Source organism: Hippopotamus amphibius, chromosome 12, assembly GCF_030028045.1.
Source record: "Hippopotamus amphibius kiboko isolate mHipAmp2 chromosome 12, mHipAmp2.hap2, whole genome shotgun sequence".
Classification (NCBI taxonomy): Eukaryota; Metazoa; Chordata; class Mammalia; order Artiodactyla; family Hippopotamidae; genus Hippopotamus; species Hippopotamus amphibius.
Genome location: NC_080197.1, coordinates 74,959,086 through 74,977,424, shown reverse-complemented (window position 1 = coordinate 74,977,424; position 18,339 = coordinate 74,959,086). Strand labels below are relative to the sequence as shown.

Sequence of the window (18,339 nt, the reverse complement as noted above, 5' to 3'; positions counted from 1 at the left end):
GGAGTGAATGGAAGCCAGGAGTATGTGGAGTCCTGGCCCAAGTCCTTCTCATAGTGGATAGTGGGTCTAATGTGATGTTTCTTTCAACATTTATCTTTTCCTGACTAATGCAATTAGTTATCACTAAAACCATCCTCCCCTTTAGTTTCCCAGACTGGCAACCTTCCTTCCCAACTCACCCTCACTTCCACATCCCATCAGTTACTAAACTGTAACTCAGCCTTTCTATTCATTGTTTAAAATGATTAATTATGTAGCACTTGGTACAAAGACTCCATTTAACTTAACATGTAATTTATGAAGCACAATCATGAAATTCCTTTCAACTTGACAAGAATGTTATCAATGACATTGAAACACTGCTTCCCTCTGTTTTATCTCCCTGACTTTTCCTCAGAAGTAACCACTATCCTGCTTTTTACAAAATAATTTTATCACACATTTATGCTTCTCTAAACAACAGCGTGTTTATTTTCGAGTTTTCTAAAAATGGTATCATTCTGTTGTAGTTTTCTGAGATTTGCTTGTACTCAATTAATGTTATATTTTGCAAACATTCATATTTCAGTGCACAGCTGCAGTTCACAAATATTATTTGTTCATTCTTCTGTTGATTAATATTTAGATTGTTTCCACTTTGGGCTATCATGAAGGAATCATTGCTGTAAATATTCTTGTTGCCATCTCCTGGTGCACATGAGCAAGAGACTTTGGGGTATATACCAAGGAGTAGAATTGTGAATGTTTAATTTATAAGGTAATGCTTAATTGTTTCAAAATTGAGTGTGCCAGTTTCCACGACCACCGTCAGTGTGTAAGAATTCCCCCTGATCTGTATCACTCCCATACTTAGTATTGTTGAATTCCAGCTTGTTCTCTAACTTGGTATTGTTCAACTTACTGATTTTTACATTCCAGTGACTTATTTATTTATTTATTTTTAATTGTAATTTTTTATTGAAAAACAAATATACAACTTGGAATGGATCTGAGGCAAATTGTGCCATAAGCAGATTTTCTTTAAGTGGCTAAAACAAAGTTTAAAAAGCAAGTAAAAATAAAAGAAAATGTTTCTGGTACAGGACCAGCAGTACAAAAAAATAGTGTACGAGTACCTGGATAAAACACCCGTTTTGCAATAGTGCAACTTTTAAGTACATATTGTTGACTGTCCATAGTCCACGCAGAGTTACAACTCCACACTTCAACAACAACATGCTGACAGTTCCTAAAGAAAACTACTTAAAAAAAAGGCATAACCCAGATGTTCCCTCATTTGACCAACTCCATCTAAGTTTAGATGTGCAGAAGGGCTTAGATATATCCAGAGTAAGCCACATGCAACATGTTACTTGATCAATTTTCTAAAATAAGGTTTCAGGACAATGACCGTAAGATAAGAGAAGAAAACATGGAGGAATGAAGTCCTAATTACTATACATGCATTTTTTTTTTGACATTAGGGGGAGACCTTTTACAGATAAGTTACAAACAAAGAAAAGGCAAATAAACAATTTTGTACAAGAAATTTAACACATTCTGTACAGTGTCTTCACTTTGCTGTCATCATTTGTACAAACTCTTCATAGTTTACTTGACCATCGCTGTCAATATCTGCTTCCCTGATCATTTCCTCAACCTCTTCATCTGTTAACTTCTCTCCAAGGTTTGTCATCACATGGCGGAGCTCTGCTGCACTAATATAGCCGTTACCATCCTTATCAAACACACGGAATGCTTCTCTAATCTCTTCTTCACTGTCTGTGTCTTTCATTTTTCTTGCCATCATTGTCAGAAATTCAGGGAATTCAACTGTGCCATTACCATCAGCATCTACTTCATTAATCATGTCCTGTAACTCTGCTTCTGTGGGATTCTGCCCAAGAGACCTCGTTACAATTCCCAATTCCTTAGTTGTTATAGTTCCATCACCATCCTTGTCAAATAGTGAAAAAGCTTCTTTGAATTCTGCAATCTGCTCTTCAGTCAGTTGGTCAGCCATGCTGCAAGCGCTACCGGTCTCTGGGACGCTACTACACAACCACTCAGCTCGCTCGCTCCACTTGGACCAATCTCCAGTGATTTTAAAATGGTATGGCATTGTGGGCTTCCTAGGTGGCGCAGTGGTTAAGAATCCGCCTGCCAATGCAGAGGTCACGGGTTCGATCCCAGCTCCAGGAAGATCCCACATGCCGCGGAGCAACTAAGCCCGTGTGCCAAAAAAAATAAAAAAAAATAAAAAAATAAAAATAAAAAAAAAAATAAAAAAAAATAATAAAATGGTATGGCGATTTGATTTGATTTTTAATTTAATTAATTAATTGATTGATTAACTTACTGGCCATGCCTTGCGGCTTGTGGGATCTTAGTTCCCCGATCAGGGACTGAACCTGGGCCACAGCAGTGAAAGCACCAAGTCCTAACCACTGGACCGCCAGGGAATTCTCTCATTGTGATTTAAATTTGTATTTCCTCAGTACAGAGACTGAGCATCCTTCCATATTTATTCGCATTCATATTTCTCCTCTGGTGAGTTGCCTAATTTATGTCTACTGCATATTTTCCATTGGGTTGTCTTTTTATTACTGATGTTTCAGAAGATTTTTATATATTCTGAGATTAATCTATATGTATTACCAATCATTTCTCCCAGTTTGTGGCTTGTCTTTTCATTCACTCTTTGGTATTTTTTAATTAATAGAAGTTCTTACTTTTAATGTAGCTGAATTTTTCACTCTTTTGAAAAAATGAGTATTGCTTTTTTTGTGTAGATACAAGAGTCCTTGCTTACCTCGTTTATAGAAATATCATATATATTATTCTGTACGTTTTAATGCTTTGACTTTCGTATTTAAAACTTTAATTCATCTGAAATTGATTTTCATATACAGTGCAGGGTAAAAACTCAATTAAAAATTTTGATTTCAAATTTCATATGGATAATTAATTACTCCAGCACCATGCATTCAATAACTTCTTTTTCTAGTGATTTACAATGCCACATCTATCTTATGTCAATGCTCCATATATATGTGGATCTGTTTCTGGCTTTCCATTTGGTTTCATTTATCTTTTGTCTCTCCCTATGCCAGTCCCATGCTGCCTTTAATGATCTAATTTTGTCAAAAGCCTTTGTCTCCTTCAGAGGAAGTTCTCCCCCCCAGTTAATTCATTTTAAGTTAAAAAAATTCTTAAGCTTTTACTCTTTCATATACATATGTATATATACATAATATTCATGTTCATGTTGTATATATATAATATATATTTATTAAAAGAGTTTATAAAATTTCACGAAAAATCCTATTGAGATATTACCGGGATTACATTTAATCTGCACATCAATTTGGAAAGCGTTAACATCTTTACAATGATTATTTTCTTCCATGAAACTTGTATAAATATCTTTCAAATTACTTAGATTGTTGACTTAAAAAAATGCACAATGTGAGAGTTGCGAGTAAAGTTTTATTTCGGGCAAAATGAGGACTGCAGCCTGGGAGACAGCATTTTAGATAGCCCTGAGAAACTGCTCCCAAGAGGCAGGGGGAATGGTCAGTATATATGTGATTTTGGTGAAGGGGGAGTACATGCAATCAAACGCATATTTTTTCGTAGAAGGTTTCTGCTGGCCCCGTGCAGGTTACTGCTAGTCACGCTGAGCAGACGTCACCACGAAGGATTTTAGTGCTTTTCTAGATATGAGGAGATACAAGAATTGGGCTCATAAAATCGGCTCCTGAAAATATCTAACTATCTGTTGACCTGTTCTGCCAGTTTTTCCCAGAGCACAGAGTGCCTCATTTCTGCTCTCCACCCTGAACACCTTTCAGGGGGTGACGAAAATCAGCAGCTGCAGCAACACAGGATTTAATCCTTTTAGAGGTAGATGGCAAGTGCCAATTTGTAGTTGACAAGATCTTTGTTATTGTTTTAATGTAAAGTTTTATAATTGTTAGATTTGCTTCTAGGTACTTGCTATCATAAATTATGAATTTATTAAATTATATGTTAACATTTTATTTTTTGTATATGAAGATGCAGATTTTTAAAATAATGATTTTATATCCAATTGCCAAATTCTCTTACAAATTCAGTAGGTTTAATTAACCTGGCAGTAGATTCTTTTGGATTTTCTATAATCATAGTTAATTATATTGTACAAAATCAATTATCTTTTTATTTTTTTCTCTCTAATACTTATAACTTTTATTGTCTCTTTTTCTTATTATACTGTACTATTTAGAACCGCTAATACAATATTGAATAAAAGAGTTTGTTGTTGCTTGTACATACAATACTTCTAATTTTTCACCAATTTATAGAATGATTTACTCTAATTTTTTTGAAAACACAGTTTACGAAAAGCTTTTGTTTTTCCTCATTTGGTCAGAGTTTTCTTTTCAGAAAATTGCAAAAATTACATATTAATTTCTTTAGAAATCTTCAGATAAATACAAACTAGCAACTAATTACAGTATTATATTATTCAAAAGTTCTAAAGTCATTTTGAAAATTTAGAAATTATATGAAGCTAACATCAATGAACAATACAATTACTGTTGATAGTCCAAATTTATCACAGAAATGTGGCATCTGCAAGTTTTACTCAGGATGTGTAAATGGGCTAACTTTGAGTCTATATAATTTGTACTAATGATTAAGAAAACCATTTTATAAAGATATTAATTATTTAAATTATTATATTTAAATATCAAATAAATTATTTAAACACCCATGTGCACACCTACATACATTTATATGCTCTTAATAATGACAACGGTAATAACTGACTTTATTGCTAAGACAAGTATAAGTAACTTAGGAGGTTTCATTTAATCTAGGCTTTTAGAAAGAAAAATCCAAAGTCTTGCATATGCTATAATGCCACATTTACATTTTTATTTTACAAAATGTGGGAAACATCAGAAAGAAAATATAGAGAAATCTTGTATGTCCAAAGTTCACATATCAATTTACTTTGATTCGCGTGAACTTGGATTAAAATTTAATTCTCATATTTATTTTTACCATCATAACTTCTATTTTTGGTTTTAAGATCTTAGGACAAGAAGGTTTTAAAATATCTTTCGATTTGCAACAATATATTTGAAAGGAATTTAGACCTGGAATCTTTTGTATTTATTTTTAGTTTCTCTTCAACCTTTTCGTGATCACTAATCATTAACTTATTGTCCATTTGTATTTCTTTTGTGTTTTTTCTGGTAACAGTGCAGGCATCCTGAGGTTATTAAACAAAAGTACTATTTCTTTTATTCTCATTCAAAAACACTTTAAAGGAGATACCTTTTTTTAGAGAATAAGAATGTTTATGTTTAATTTTTTATTAAGAATTAATTAGTTTATACACACTCATCCATATCTATTTAATTTTTTTCCCTTCTTGTCAGTGTAGCGTTTACTTTTAATCAAGGGATTTATAATTCAAAGGAATTCAGTGCTTCATTTGAAAAATCTTTTTTCAGGTAGAAAATCTCATCATTTTAAGATTTAGTCCTATGAACTATTAGTTCATGGGAGACATTAACATATTTAATATATTTGGGCAAATTAGAGTGGTCACAATGAAGATTATACTTTCATTTTCCAAATAGGAAAGTTTTTCTTAAACAGCTAGTGTACATAAAGCATTCAGAGTTTGGTTGGATATTGGGATTTTCTTGGGAGATGTATTAATTTCCTCTTGCTGCAAAAAAACCACCCCCAAAACTTAGTGGTTTAAAACAGCAACAATGCCTGCTTATTTCTCATGACTCTGGGGGTCAGCAGTCTGAGTGGTTCTGCTGTATTTACCTGGGTCCCCTCATGGTGCTGCCGGACGTCACCGGATGGTCCATCGAGGGCTGCGGTGTCGGAGATGTCTCCATAACATGTCTGGCTGTTGGTTATGCCTCCTCAGTTCTCCTCCTGGTGGTCTCGTGTTCTCCAGTAGACTAGACTGGGCTTCTTCACAGCTTGGTGGTATCAGGGTGTCAAAAGGGAAAAAACAGGAGTTATAAGACTTTTTGTGACCAAGTCTCTGGGGCTCACACAATCTCATTTCTGCCAGCTTTTATTGGTCAAGGCAAATCATTTATTTTACAAACTTATGAGTGAAACACAGGTTCAAGGATGTGAAGAAGTAGACTTTGTCTCTTGATGAGAAGAGAAGTGACACATTACAGAGATGTGGATACAGGAAGTATGATTTCTTTGAGGACTGTAGTACAGTGATCTACCACAGTAGCCTCTGCAATTCCTTCCAGGATTTATGTAGAATGATTAATGGCCTTTCTTACATCAATTTAAATAGGAATCCATAGCAACTGAGACATTTCCTGGCCTTTAAATTTAAGAATATTCTAGAGACAAACTAATCTAGATCAAAGTTTCCTCTAGCGGTAAATGTACAAATGGGTTTTGTTCAATTTATCACTTCATTTATTTATTTATTTATGGCTGCATTGGGTCTTCATTGCTGCTCACAGGCTTTCACTCGTTGCCTCCAGCAGGGGCTACTGTTTGTTGCGGTGTGCGGGCTTCTCATTGCGGTGGCTTCGCTCATTGCAGAGCACGGGCTCTAGGTGTGCAGGCTTCAGTAGTTGAAGCACTGAAGGCTTAGTTGAGCACTGAAGTGGTTGAGTACGTGGGCTCAATAGTTGTGGCTCGTGGGCTCTAGAGAGCAGGCTCAGTGGCGCACCGGCTTAGTTGCTCTGCGGCATGTGGGATCTTCCCGGACCAGGGCTCAAACCAGTGTCCCCTACACTGGCAGGCGGATTTTGAAACACTGAGCCACCAGGGAAATCCCTCATTTCTTATTTTTAAATTAAAAAAAAAAATTTAAGTTGAAGTGTATTTACTTTACAATATTATATTAGTTTCAGGTGTACAACATAGTGATTCAAAATTTTTACAGATTATACTCCATTTAAAGTTGTTACAAAATAATAGCTATATTTCCCTGTGCTGTACAATAGTTGCTTATCTATTTTATACATAGTAGTTTTATCTGTTAATCCAATACCCCTATCTTGTTCTCTATATCTGTGATTCTGTTTTCAACTTACCCATTTCTTTTCCCCAGGAATATATAGTCATTGCAGATGCTGCTTCTGAGTCCAAAGGCTGGAGTTTTCTTGGGGTCCTGAAATCATAGGTTCTCTACTCACTGTCTTTCAGTGTTCTTGGGTACTCATATAGGGAAACAAACTCCCAACTGTTCAAACAATAGATGAATACTATTAAAGTTGGTCACATTAGTCATTACAGGCAGCCTTCTGTTTTGAAGAACAGAAATAGTTCAATCAGGGGAAAAACACCCACCCACAATCTCAGGATAAAAACACTTAAACAGCTTGTACGAGGACTTCTAGCAAATCACACATATATCCTATACTTTAAGGCAGTGGTCCCTTGTCTTGAGGAAAGTCTGCCAACTAGGGCTGTATCTTTTATTCTCCTCTAAGTTCTATTCTAGTAAAAGTTTCCTAGCAGTTTGGGAACACCTACTCCTGATCCCTGCTGGGTGGCTTAATCTCAAATGCTACAAAGAAGGAAATTGTTTGTCTCAAGTTGAATTAACGTGTATCTAACTTGATAACATTTTCAAATGATTTTGAAAAATTTCAAGAGAACAGAGCTTAGATCACTTTTCCTCTAACTTTACATAGGCTTCATCGGTTCAAAAAATTTATGTGCTGATGCCACTAACATCTGGGAATAATACCACTGTGCAGAAAAAAACTATGACTACCACCACTGTCATATATTTGAAGTTCTCTTACTTGCTGATGGTTCTCAAGCCAAAGTAATTTTAAGTTTTTCGGACCAGGTTAAAGGTAAGCACAAGTCAGACTGGCTCCGAACCTCAAAGGGAGACGAACTCATTTTGGAGTCACCATCCTCTGTCTTTCAGTTCTTCCAAGTTTAATCAACCAGTTCAAGGTGCCATAATTTAAATGAGAACCAATTAATGTCAGTCTCTTTATTGGAATAAAGGATCTAACAGAAGAACAAAGAATCATATGCAGATGATCCAGTAAGAGGAAGAAAAAACAACTAGAGGGAATCCAGATCATTTGCTATTGCCAACCCTGAATCAACAGCAGGTGGCGCCAAAGGACCTTAGTAGCAGCTCTGCTACCATCTCCGTGATTACCTTGGTTCCCACACCATTTACCCAGGATGGCTAAGGAGTGCTAGTTAAGAGCATAGACTCTGGAGTCAGACTGCTTGGCTTCACAATACCACATTTGCTAGCTGGGTGACCTTGCATGAGTTTTAATTTGGTTTTCCTCTTTGTAGAATAGGGATGTTAATAAAAACTCCATCTCACAGGATTATTGTGAAGATTACATAAATTCTTACATACGATCACAGGCAATAGTTTCCTGTACATAATAATCTTTCAAAGCGTTATTTGTTAATGGATACACAATATAAAAGGAAATACTATTGTGACAGCAATAGCATAATATTTAGGAGGGGGAGCAAAAGGGTAAGCTTTTGTATAGGATTGAAATTAAGTTGTTACCAGAATAAAACTGACAATTATGTCTTTTGTAAGTCTCATGATAACCAAAAAGTAAAAACCTACAGTAGGTACACAGAAGGTAATAAGAAGGAAATCAAAGCACACCATTATCTGAAATTACCAATTCACAAAGGAAGATCACAGGAGAGGAAGAAAGAAACAAGGGAACTTAAAAAAAAAAAGGCAAGAAGCCAACAGGATGGCATTAGTAACCCCTTACTTATCAATACTTATTTTAAACATAAATGGATTCAATTTTCCAGTCAAAAAAGAGTAGCTGAATGAATAAAAAAACAAAACCCACCTATGTGTTGCCTACAAGAGGTTCACTTAAGCTTTAAGGATACATATAGGCTCAATTAAATAGATGGAAAATATTCCACAAAAATAGAAACCAAAAGAGAGCAGGGCTCCTATACTTATATCAGACAAAATGGACTTTAATTCAAAAGCTGTAAAAAGAAAAAGATGGTCATTAGCTAATGATAAAGGGTTCAATTTATCAAGAGGATGAAACAATAATCAATATATATGCACCCAACATCAGAGAACCTAAATATAAAAGCAAGTACTCGCATCTCTAAAAGGAGAAATAGATTACAATTAGGAGGCCAAGAGTAGTCAATGGGGACAGGGTAGTCTCTTCAATAAATGGTGTTGGGAAACCTGGATAATCACATGCAAAAGAATGGAATTGGACCCCTATCTTACTCAACCCACACACATTGACTTGCAATGTGTTAGACTTAAACGTAAGACCTGAATCTGTAAAATCCTAAAAGAAAACATAGGGGAAAACTCCATAACATTGGTCTTGGCAATGATTTTCTGGAAATGACACCAAAAGCAGAAGCACAAAAGCAAAAATCAAGTGGGACTGCATCCAACTAAAAAGCTTCTGCACAACAAAATAGCTGTTAACAAAATGAAAAGGCAACCTCTGGAATGGAGGAATATATTTTCAGGCCATATATCTGACAACAGGTAAGTATCCAAAATATATAAGGAGCTAATACAACTGAATGGCAAAAACAAAAACAAATAACCTGATTAAAAACAAGGCAGAGGACCTGAATAGACATTTTTCCAGAAAAAGACATACAAATAGCAAACAGGCACATGAAAAGATGCTCAACATCACCAGTCATCAGGGAAATGTAAATGTAAATTAAATCATGATGAGATAGCTCACATTGCTAGAATAGCTATCATCAAAAAGAGGGGAAAAAAAGATAAGAGATAAGTGTTGGCGAGGATTTGGAGACAAGAGAATCCTTGAGTACTTTTGGTGGGAAAGTAAACTGTTGCAGCCACTATGGAAAACAGTATGGGGGTTCCTCAAAAAAATAAAAATACAATTATCATATGATCCAGCAATCTCACTTCTGGGTATATATTCAAAGGAAACAAAATCATTATTTTGCAGAAGCATCTGCAACTCCATGTTCATTGCAGCATAATTCATAATAGCCAAGACATGGAAACAACCTGAGTGTCCATCATTGGAAGAATTTTAAGGACAATATATACGTATATGCATATATTTATGTGTGCGAGGGTGAGTCAAAAATTATCTGCACTCCGGTTATATTAAAACTTCTGTTGGCTGCACTGTCTTATCAGCGCTTTCCGTTCAAGGCCACCGTCTCCCCAGTCACCGCTGTGCAGGTGTGAACATGTTACATCAGTTCTTTTGTAACTGCACTGCGAGCAAAAATGGATGCCCCACTTGTGATCTGCATGAAAGAAGAGCAGCGTGCAGTGATTCGTTTTCTGTTGTCTGAGGGTGTACGTGGTGCCGTTATTTATCGAAGACTTCATGTGCAGTACGGAGAAAGTGTTTTGTCATGAAAAAGTGTGTATGAATGGATAGAGAAGGTCAAGGAAGGTCGCACAAGTGTTAGCCATCAAGAAAGAGCCGGACTCACTTCTGATGAAGTGAAGACAGTGGTGCGTTCATGGCTTGCAACTCAGCCTAAAGCATTTTTTAATGAGGGAATACGAAAGCTTGTTGACAGATGGACAAAGTGTATCGAAAAGCAAGGAGATTATGTTGAAAAATGATGTATTTGTCTTTCTAAAAGTTAATTAAAATAAATTCTACAGCCAGAGTGCAGATAATTTTTGACTCACTCTCGTATATGTATGTATATGTGATTATACACACAGAGAGTGGAATATTATTCAGCCATAAAAAGGAAATTCTGCTATTTGAGACAACATGGTGGGACCATGAGGGCGTTATGCTAACGCAATAAGTCAGATAGAGAAAGACAGATACTGTGTGATCTCACTTATATGTGGAATCTAAAAAAGGCAAAGTTATAGAAACAGAGAGTAGGATATGAGCTGACAGGAGCTGGGGTTGGGGAAAATGTGGAGATGTTAGTATAAGGGTACAAACTTCCATTTATAAGAGGAATAAGTTCTGGGAATCTAATGGACAGTATGGTGACTATAGTAACAGTACTGTATTATGTACTTGAAAGCTGCTAAGAAGGTAGATATTGAAAGTTATAATCACAAAATGAAAAATGGTAGTTGTACTAATCGTTTTGCAATATTTACAGGTATCAAGTTATCATATTTTAAACCTTAAACTTACAAATATGTCAATTAAATATCTAAAAAGCTGGGAAAAAAAAAGAGTCCCTGTTTTGTTTTAGGATGGGGAAATGTATATAATGTGTAAATAAAAGGGGCAGAAGCTTCTGGGTATGGAGAGCCTGGGTATTGAGGCTTTGCTGGGCTAAGTCAGGCTGCTTAAGAGGGCTGAGGACCCCACGAATTCAGATGGTGACTATAGTTAGTGATACTATATAGTGTATTGTGTATTTGGAAGTTGCTAATAGAGTAGATCTTAAAAGTTCTCATCACAAGAAAAAAAATTGGGGACTTGCCTGGCAGTCCAATGTTTAGGACTGCTCACTTCCAATGCAGGGGGAAGAGGGTTCAATCCCTGGTCCGGGAACTAAGATCCCAAATGCCACGTGGCGTGATCCACAAATTAAACAAACATGGAAAATAATTGTAACTACAGTGTGATGGATGCTAACTAGACTCGTGATGGTTATTTTGCAACATATACATTCAGTAGTCTCTTGTTATCTGCAGTTTTGCTTTCCCGTGTTTCAGTTACACATGGTCAACTTTGATCTAATACTAAATACTAAATACTAAGTGGAAAATTCCATAAATGAGTAATTCGTGAGTTTTAAATTGTGTTCCATTCTTTTTTTTTTTTCCTTTGTTTTTTGGCCATACCACATGGCTTGTCGGGATCTTAGGTCCCCAACCAGGGATGGAACCTGTGCCCCCTGCAGTGGAAGTGCAGAGCCTCAGCTGCTGGACCTCCAGGGAATTCCCAAATTGTGTGCCTTTCTGAGTAGCGTGATGAAATCTTGCACCTTCCTGCTTCGTCCAATCCAGGATGTGAAGCAACCCTTTGTGCAGTATATCCAGCTGTATGTGCTACCTGCCCATTAGTCACTTAGTAGCCATCTCAGGTGTCAAATCGACTGTCCTGGCATCGCTGTGCTTGTGTTTAAGTAATCCTTATGTTACTCAATAATGGCCCCAAAGCACAAGAGTAATAATGCTTGCAATTCAGATATTCTCTTACTGTTCCTAATTGTAAATTAAACTTTATCATATGTACCCACGTATAGGAAAAAACGGCTTGTTTAGGATTTGGTACTATCCATGGTGTGAGGTATTCTTTGGGGTTAGGGTTAGGGTTAGGTTATCTCCTGAGAATAAGGGGAGACCACTGTATAGTGAATGAGTATGTTGTACACCTGAAACTAATATAATGTTATATGTCAATTGTATCTCAATTAAAATAAAAGAATCAGGCAATAGAGACAGTGGCTGAAGGGGCGTCTGGGGTCAGAAACCCTCTCTTTGTGGGTGAGACAAAGTCATTGAAGAACTGGAAGGTGAGGTGTTGGTCTTTTCCTTAAAGGTATTAAAACGGTTTACTCTTCTTATCATGGGGACCAGGGTGGATTGCTTCCCGGAAATCTCCCCAGAAAATAATTCAGAAATCCTCAGGGCGTCAGAATATGGATTTGGTCCAAAGCCATGTAGGTTCCAGAAAGCTACAGCCTACACTCCTCCCCCTAGCCTCCCCCAGATTTCCTCACTTTCATCCAATGGCATACTCTTAGGGCAGAGCTCTCTCTTCTTCACAATTAACTTGTGTACCAGGGGCTGAAATGCTCCACTTCTGTAACACACAGTTTCTATTCTTCTTACTTCCCACTTGACACTTCTTCTACCCTCCTCTAAAACATTTGAGCTTTTGGTATTGGTGCCATTTGGTGTTTCATTGGCTGTGTTGTTTCCCCAGGCTGCAGCCTATCATCCTATGGTAGGAGGAGGCAGGTTCAGTTTTAGCTACAGTCTGTCCAGGATATTAACCATACCATTCATAGATCTGCCTTCCTTCTGCTTGAGGGATACCACTGTCTTTAAAAAAAATGTATGTTGTGTGATGTGAGAATTTCTATGGGCTTTCTCCTCCACTTTCTATCTATTTTTAAAAAAATTATTTATTTATGTATTTATTTATTGGCTGCATTGGGTCTTCATTGCTGCACACGGGGTTTCTCTAGTTGCGGCAAGCGGGGGCTACTCTTCATTGTGGTCCCTGCGCTTCTCACTGTGGTGGCTTCTCTTGTTGCGGAGCACGGGCTCTAGGCACGAAGGCTTCAGTAGTTGTGGCATGCCAGCTCAGTAATTGTGGTTTGCAGGTTCTAGAGCGCAGGCTCAGTAGTTGTGGCGCACGGGCCTAGTTGCTCTGTGGCATGTGGGCTTGAACCCATGTCCCCTGCATTGGCTGGTGGATTCTTAACCACTGTGCCACCGGGGAAGTCCCTCCTCCACTCTCTTTCATGGGAAAAATTCCTGCAGGAATCGTTCTGGTAAATTCATATAATAAAGAATGATTCTGGATTTCTAGTTGCATTCTACAAACCACTCTCCTCTGGGTTTCAAGATCTTACTCCTTTCTTCCTCCATGCATTCTTCACTCTGAGAAGTTATATTTAGCACCACAATTGTTTATGTTGCATCTTCCTGACTGCCCTTCCCCACCCCCTCAAGTACCATTCTGCTAACAGTGTGGGTGGCATGGTGGTTGTATTCTTGGTATTTTTTACTGACTGCTCTGGCTAGGCTAAGCTGATTTCTTGTTACTACATATGTTAGTTTACCAATTTTGGAAAAGTCTATATAGAAAACCCTTACCAGCCACTCTGCCTTCTAAAATTTGGAAAGCCATGCAAATTCATTGTCAAAAAGAACCCAAACTTCCTATATTTGATCATGAGCATCTGTGAAATCCAGAGGATGGAGCAAATCGATTATTAACTTTTCTATGAGGTTGCCTTTGTCTCTGAGGTCTTACTTGGATGGGTGCCTAAAAGCCCCTGTTTGTTGGTCCTCTTTCATGCTTCCTTTTGATTTCTTTTCTTCCCTTCTCACAGTTAAGGCTACATCCTGCTACATGACCTGAGCTAATGTAGTAACATGTTTGTGGATGGACAATGTAATGTCATTTTTAATGACTAATTTTGTTCTACTTTAAGACAGCAGCTATGAGTTACAAATCAGGGAGGGCCAGACTTCTTGGGCCGCTGAGTCTCTTGGGAAAAGGCTCCTAGAAATCTGTTAGGACAAACATATCCTGCCTCTGCATCCTGACCCTCCCGCTCCTCTTCTAACTGTTGTGTGGAACAGCTGAGTTGTCCTGGTTCTAAAGCATCCTTCAAGATCAGGTTGAGAGAACTCTCCTTTCTTAAAGTGAAAGACCAAGCTGTTTTTTTTTTTTTTTTGAAGCAAAAGAGCTCTTTCTGCTCCTCATCTCCTTCCTTATGTGATATAGATGCTGCAGCTGTACTTTTTTAATCGCAAATTTTCTTCCTGTTATATTCCTGTGTGGTTGTAATTGAAAAGCTGCCAAATGATAAATCATATATAAATATCCTGTCTCCTCTATCGGGTCTGATTAAGACTTAATAAGAAGACTTGTGGCCTCCACCTGTTAGTATGTTGTGGTTTGTCTTGTGTGTCTTCCAAGATAGAGATTTGCAGTGTTCGTTGTGACACATTTGTTGGTGATAAGCTGCTTGTTTTTGAAAATCAAAATTTGCCTAACTGCTGAAATCTTATGCCTTTGAAACGAAAATATCAATAACCTAAATAATGTCCTCAAAAATACTTCTTCTTGCTTAAGAGAATTTCTTTTAAATATCTAGTTCAGTACCATTCAGTCATTCAATAAACATTAGTTGAGCATCTATTATGTTACAGGCAGTGGAAATAGAGACAGTCTCTATTTCTCTATGCTCTCTACAGGAGCATAAAGGAGGTATGTAAGTGGAGGCCTTACTCCAATCCTGGGTCCCGCAGGGCCCCAGCAGATGCCTGCGGGCTGCAGGGGCCTTAATTAACATGCCCAGATGGGGAAGGATTCACTGGTAAGGAAAACAGAATCTATTCACAGATGTTTTAGTGTTAAAGGGAAGAACACGCTAGCTGTATTTTCAGTGTTCTTAGGCTGGTCTGTGGGCAGGACTGAACTGCACCAAAACTCCATGTGCAACAGAGCACCAATGTGGGAGCATCAGGCTTTACCTCTGAGAGCCACCCTGGTAGCACTAACCTTGGGCTTAAATGGTTAGAGAATCACCACCTGCAAGAACTCAATAGCTGTGCATTTGTTAATTACGTGAACTCTGAGCAGAGGGGGATTAATCATGAAATGAATGAAACTGCATCTTCACGGCCTCTCACTGCATCAGCCCCTCCCAAGGCCCGAGGAAGCCCTAGTGCTGTGCTCACAAGGGCATAGGTTTTGAATGTGCCATTGTTTTGTACTGAAGAAAAGAAGCAATTCAGTAAAATCATTTCTTAACCAAAGGCCAAGAAGGTAATTAAGTGCATGAAGCACTGAATCCAGAAATCAGATTTGCTCAGGAAACCAGGAAGGAACTGAAGAGGTTTAGAAAGCACATGCTGCCTTTTCATCAGTACAGCGCTGGTGGAAGGATAAAAATAAAATCAAACATGATGGATTGACTAACCCAGAGGAAAGGAGAGCTGTGTAAGGATGAAGGTCAAGATGCTAAGAGACAAAAGCAGGGAAATGGGAGCGTGACTGTCAGCGCAGACAGATACAAAGGGAAAAGGAGATGCACCAGGTGCAGGTGCTCTTAAACAGGGCTCTGGATCTAGTTGTTGGTCAGTCAGAAATGGTGACTGGGAACCAGCCCAGCCCAGCAGAGGAAGAAGGTGAGATGTGAGGGAGCAGCTTGGGATGAAGACACAGAAGGAGGACGAGATCCAGGAAAGTACTGAGAAGCCCCTTCTTCCCGTGACAAATTCTGTCTTCTTCTCTGTCTTCTTTCTCCTTTATATCAGTCAGAATAGACTCTGTTCTGCTGCTGGAACAGTTGAAACTCTAAATCTTAGTGGCATACACATGCATGTGCGTACACACACACACACACACACACACACACACACACACACTTATCACCAAGCTACAAACGTACTGTGGTCAGTGAGTCTCCACCATCTTGCATGCGTATCGTTTGGAACACACAGCTTCAGGGGCAGGAAATAGAGAGACTAGAGAATCATACTTGGGCTTTTCATTGCCTTCACTCGGAAGTGATGCAGGTGACACCCACCCACATTTCATTGGCCAGAACTAGTCCCTGGGGTCTAGAAAAGCACACACTTGCTGAGTATTACTGTCTCTGCCACATCCTTCAAAAAACATTTGATAGTGATGCTGTCAAGTTATTCTTGCCTTGGAGAAGCTTGTGAGGTACAGGTTTGTACAGAAATTGAGTGTGATCTGACCCTCCCCCGTGTGGGGTTCAAAGGCATTTTCTATTTGAGTCCTTTAGCTGCTGTGTCTCTGACTCCTTACATCCACTTCAGTCTGTGTGGAGTGTGATTAGTCAGATTTGTGTCTCCCCTGTCCCCCACCTCCTGCCCCCGTAGTCACCAACTGCAAGGTTATTTTCAGCCTTTATTCATGCATTCATTTCTTTAATTATCCAATATTGCTTAAGCTCTTACTATGTGCCTTTACTTGGCTCTAAAGAGACATTGAAGAATAAGATACAGTCCTTGCTCTCGAGAATCTCCCACTTTGGAGAGAGTAAGTAAGTGTTTATAGACTAAATAGACACAGCAGTAATTTTGAGCTGGAAGGATCAGAAAGAACATCACAGAGGTGACAGTTCTGTGCATTTATAAAGTACGCAGATTTACGAATGACCTATCTGTAGTGGGCTTGAAAATGTGTCCCCTAGAATTCAAGTGTGCATAAGTAAGGTATTGTCTGCTTTTATAACTGATTTCACCTTGCTCACTAGCAAGGGGTGTTTGTGTGGATTAAAACTTTCCATGGAGATAACACAGACTCTTCCATTTAAAATGTGTCCTTCAGCTTAGCCCAGTAATAATTATCTTGTCAATTCTAGGTTCAAACTCCCTATTGAGACTGGTTTTTCAGCAGGCACCATCTCTGTTTCTCCTCCCACAGATGGTGTCTGGGACAAAGTTGTTTCTTACTATCCCATGGCAGTGTGGAAGGGTCCTTGGTCTGCATGCTCTGCACTTAGTAACTGCTTGTCTTTGATCTAGTAGCTTTGATCTGGTCTGGTCTCTGGACATCTGATGCTGGACCTATGGAGGCCAATTCAGTGCTAAGCTCTTTGCATGATGTTGCTAGTCATGGACTGCAAAGAGCTAAATGAGATGATGGGCTGGACCTCAGCCAGCTCATGTGATGAAGTGGTTTTTCGTAAAGGAGCCTTTACTAACCCTTGTACCATCCATGCAAGGAACACAGATGGTGAGGTGGGTCTCCGATGCTGTGGTGAAACAACCCTGGCCCTCAGCAGCGAAAGCACGGAGTCCTAACCACTGGATGCCAGGGAATTCCCTAATGTTGTATAGATCTTTTTTAATTCAGAAAAAATTTGTATTTTAGTCACTCTGTTTTTGATAACTCCTGAGAAAATGTCCCTCAAGCAAGGATGCTTAATTATTAACTTCCCCCTCTTTTTATTTAACCCCTTAAGCCTCCATTTTCTCGTGTGCAAATTGGGAATAACAATGCTACATTACAATGTTGTTGTAAGATAGTTTACTGCTTTACAATCCATAAGACCAGTTAAACAGTTATCCTAAGTAAAAGAATAGAATTCTTTCTGCTCTGTACTTCTGCACTTCTAATTCAATATAGAATCTGTTGACTAAATTTTTTTTATAACAAAATTTTCTTCCTGTTACAGTCATATGTGGTTTTAATTGAAAACGTGCCAAATGATGAATATATAAACATCCTGCCCACATGGCCATATCTGATTAAGACCAGAGCATGAGGCTTCATGGTCTTCACCTGTCAGTGTGCTGTGGTTTGTCTTCTGTATCTTTGCATATACAAAGAAACTTGCAGCATCTATAAATTTTTAGAACTGTCTGTCTCAGCACTCCTCTGGGAATGGGCCTGCATTTGTTTCTGGATATTGGAATTTACTTCATTCATTGCAGAAATATGTTGTAATGAACCATGCATAGCTCTTACCATTTAATAGTATTGAAATATCATTACACAAATGATGCAACTTGCATTGTGGTGTTAAGTCCTCACAACAGGTTGAATTATGTTCTCAAAACAGTTCTTTCTGATTGGAAAGATTTGTGTAAAACACCTAGCAGAGTGTCATTCATTCACTGATGTACTCAATAGACATAGTTTGGGATTTTTAATTAGTCAGGCA

The 18,339-nt window shown here is 38.1% G+C and overlaps 1 protein-coding gene across 1 annotated transcript; it reads right to left on the bottom strand.

The window, feature by feature from the left end:
• Positions 1-972: 972 nt before the first annotated feature.
• On the bottom strand, positions 973-2,041 carry LOC130833805 (calmodulin-1-like). The gene has a single exon (XM_057703854.1). It carries the CDS (start codon positions 2,000-2,002, stop codon positions 1,553-1,555), a length of 450 nt encoding a protein of 149 aa, XP_057559837.1. The 5' UTR covers positions 2,003-2,041; the 3' UTR covers positions 973-1,552.
• Positions 2,042-18,339: the final 16,298 nt, after the last annotated feature.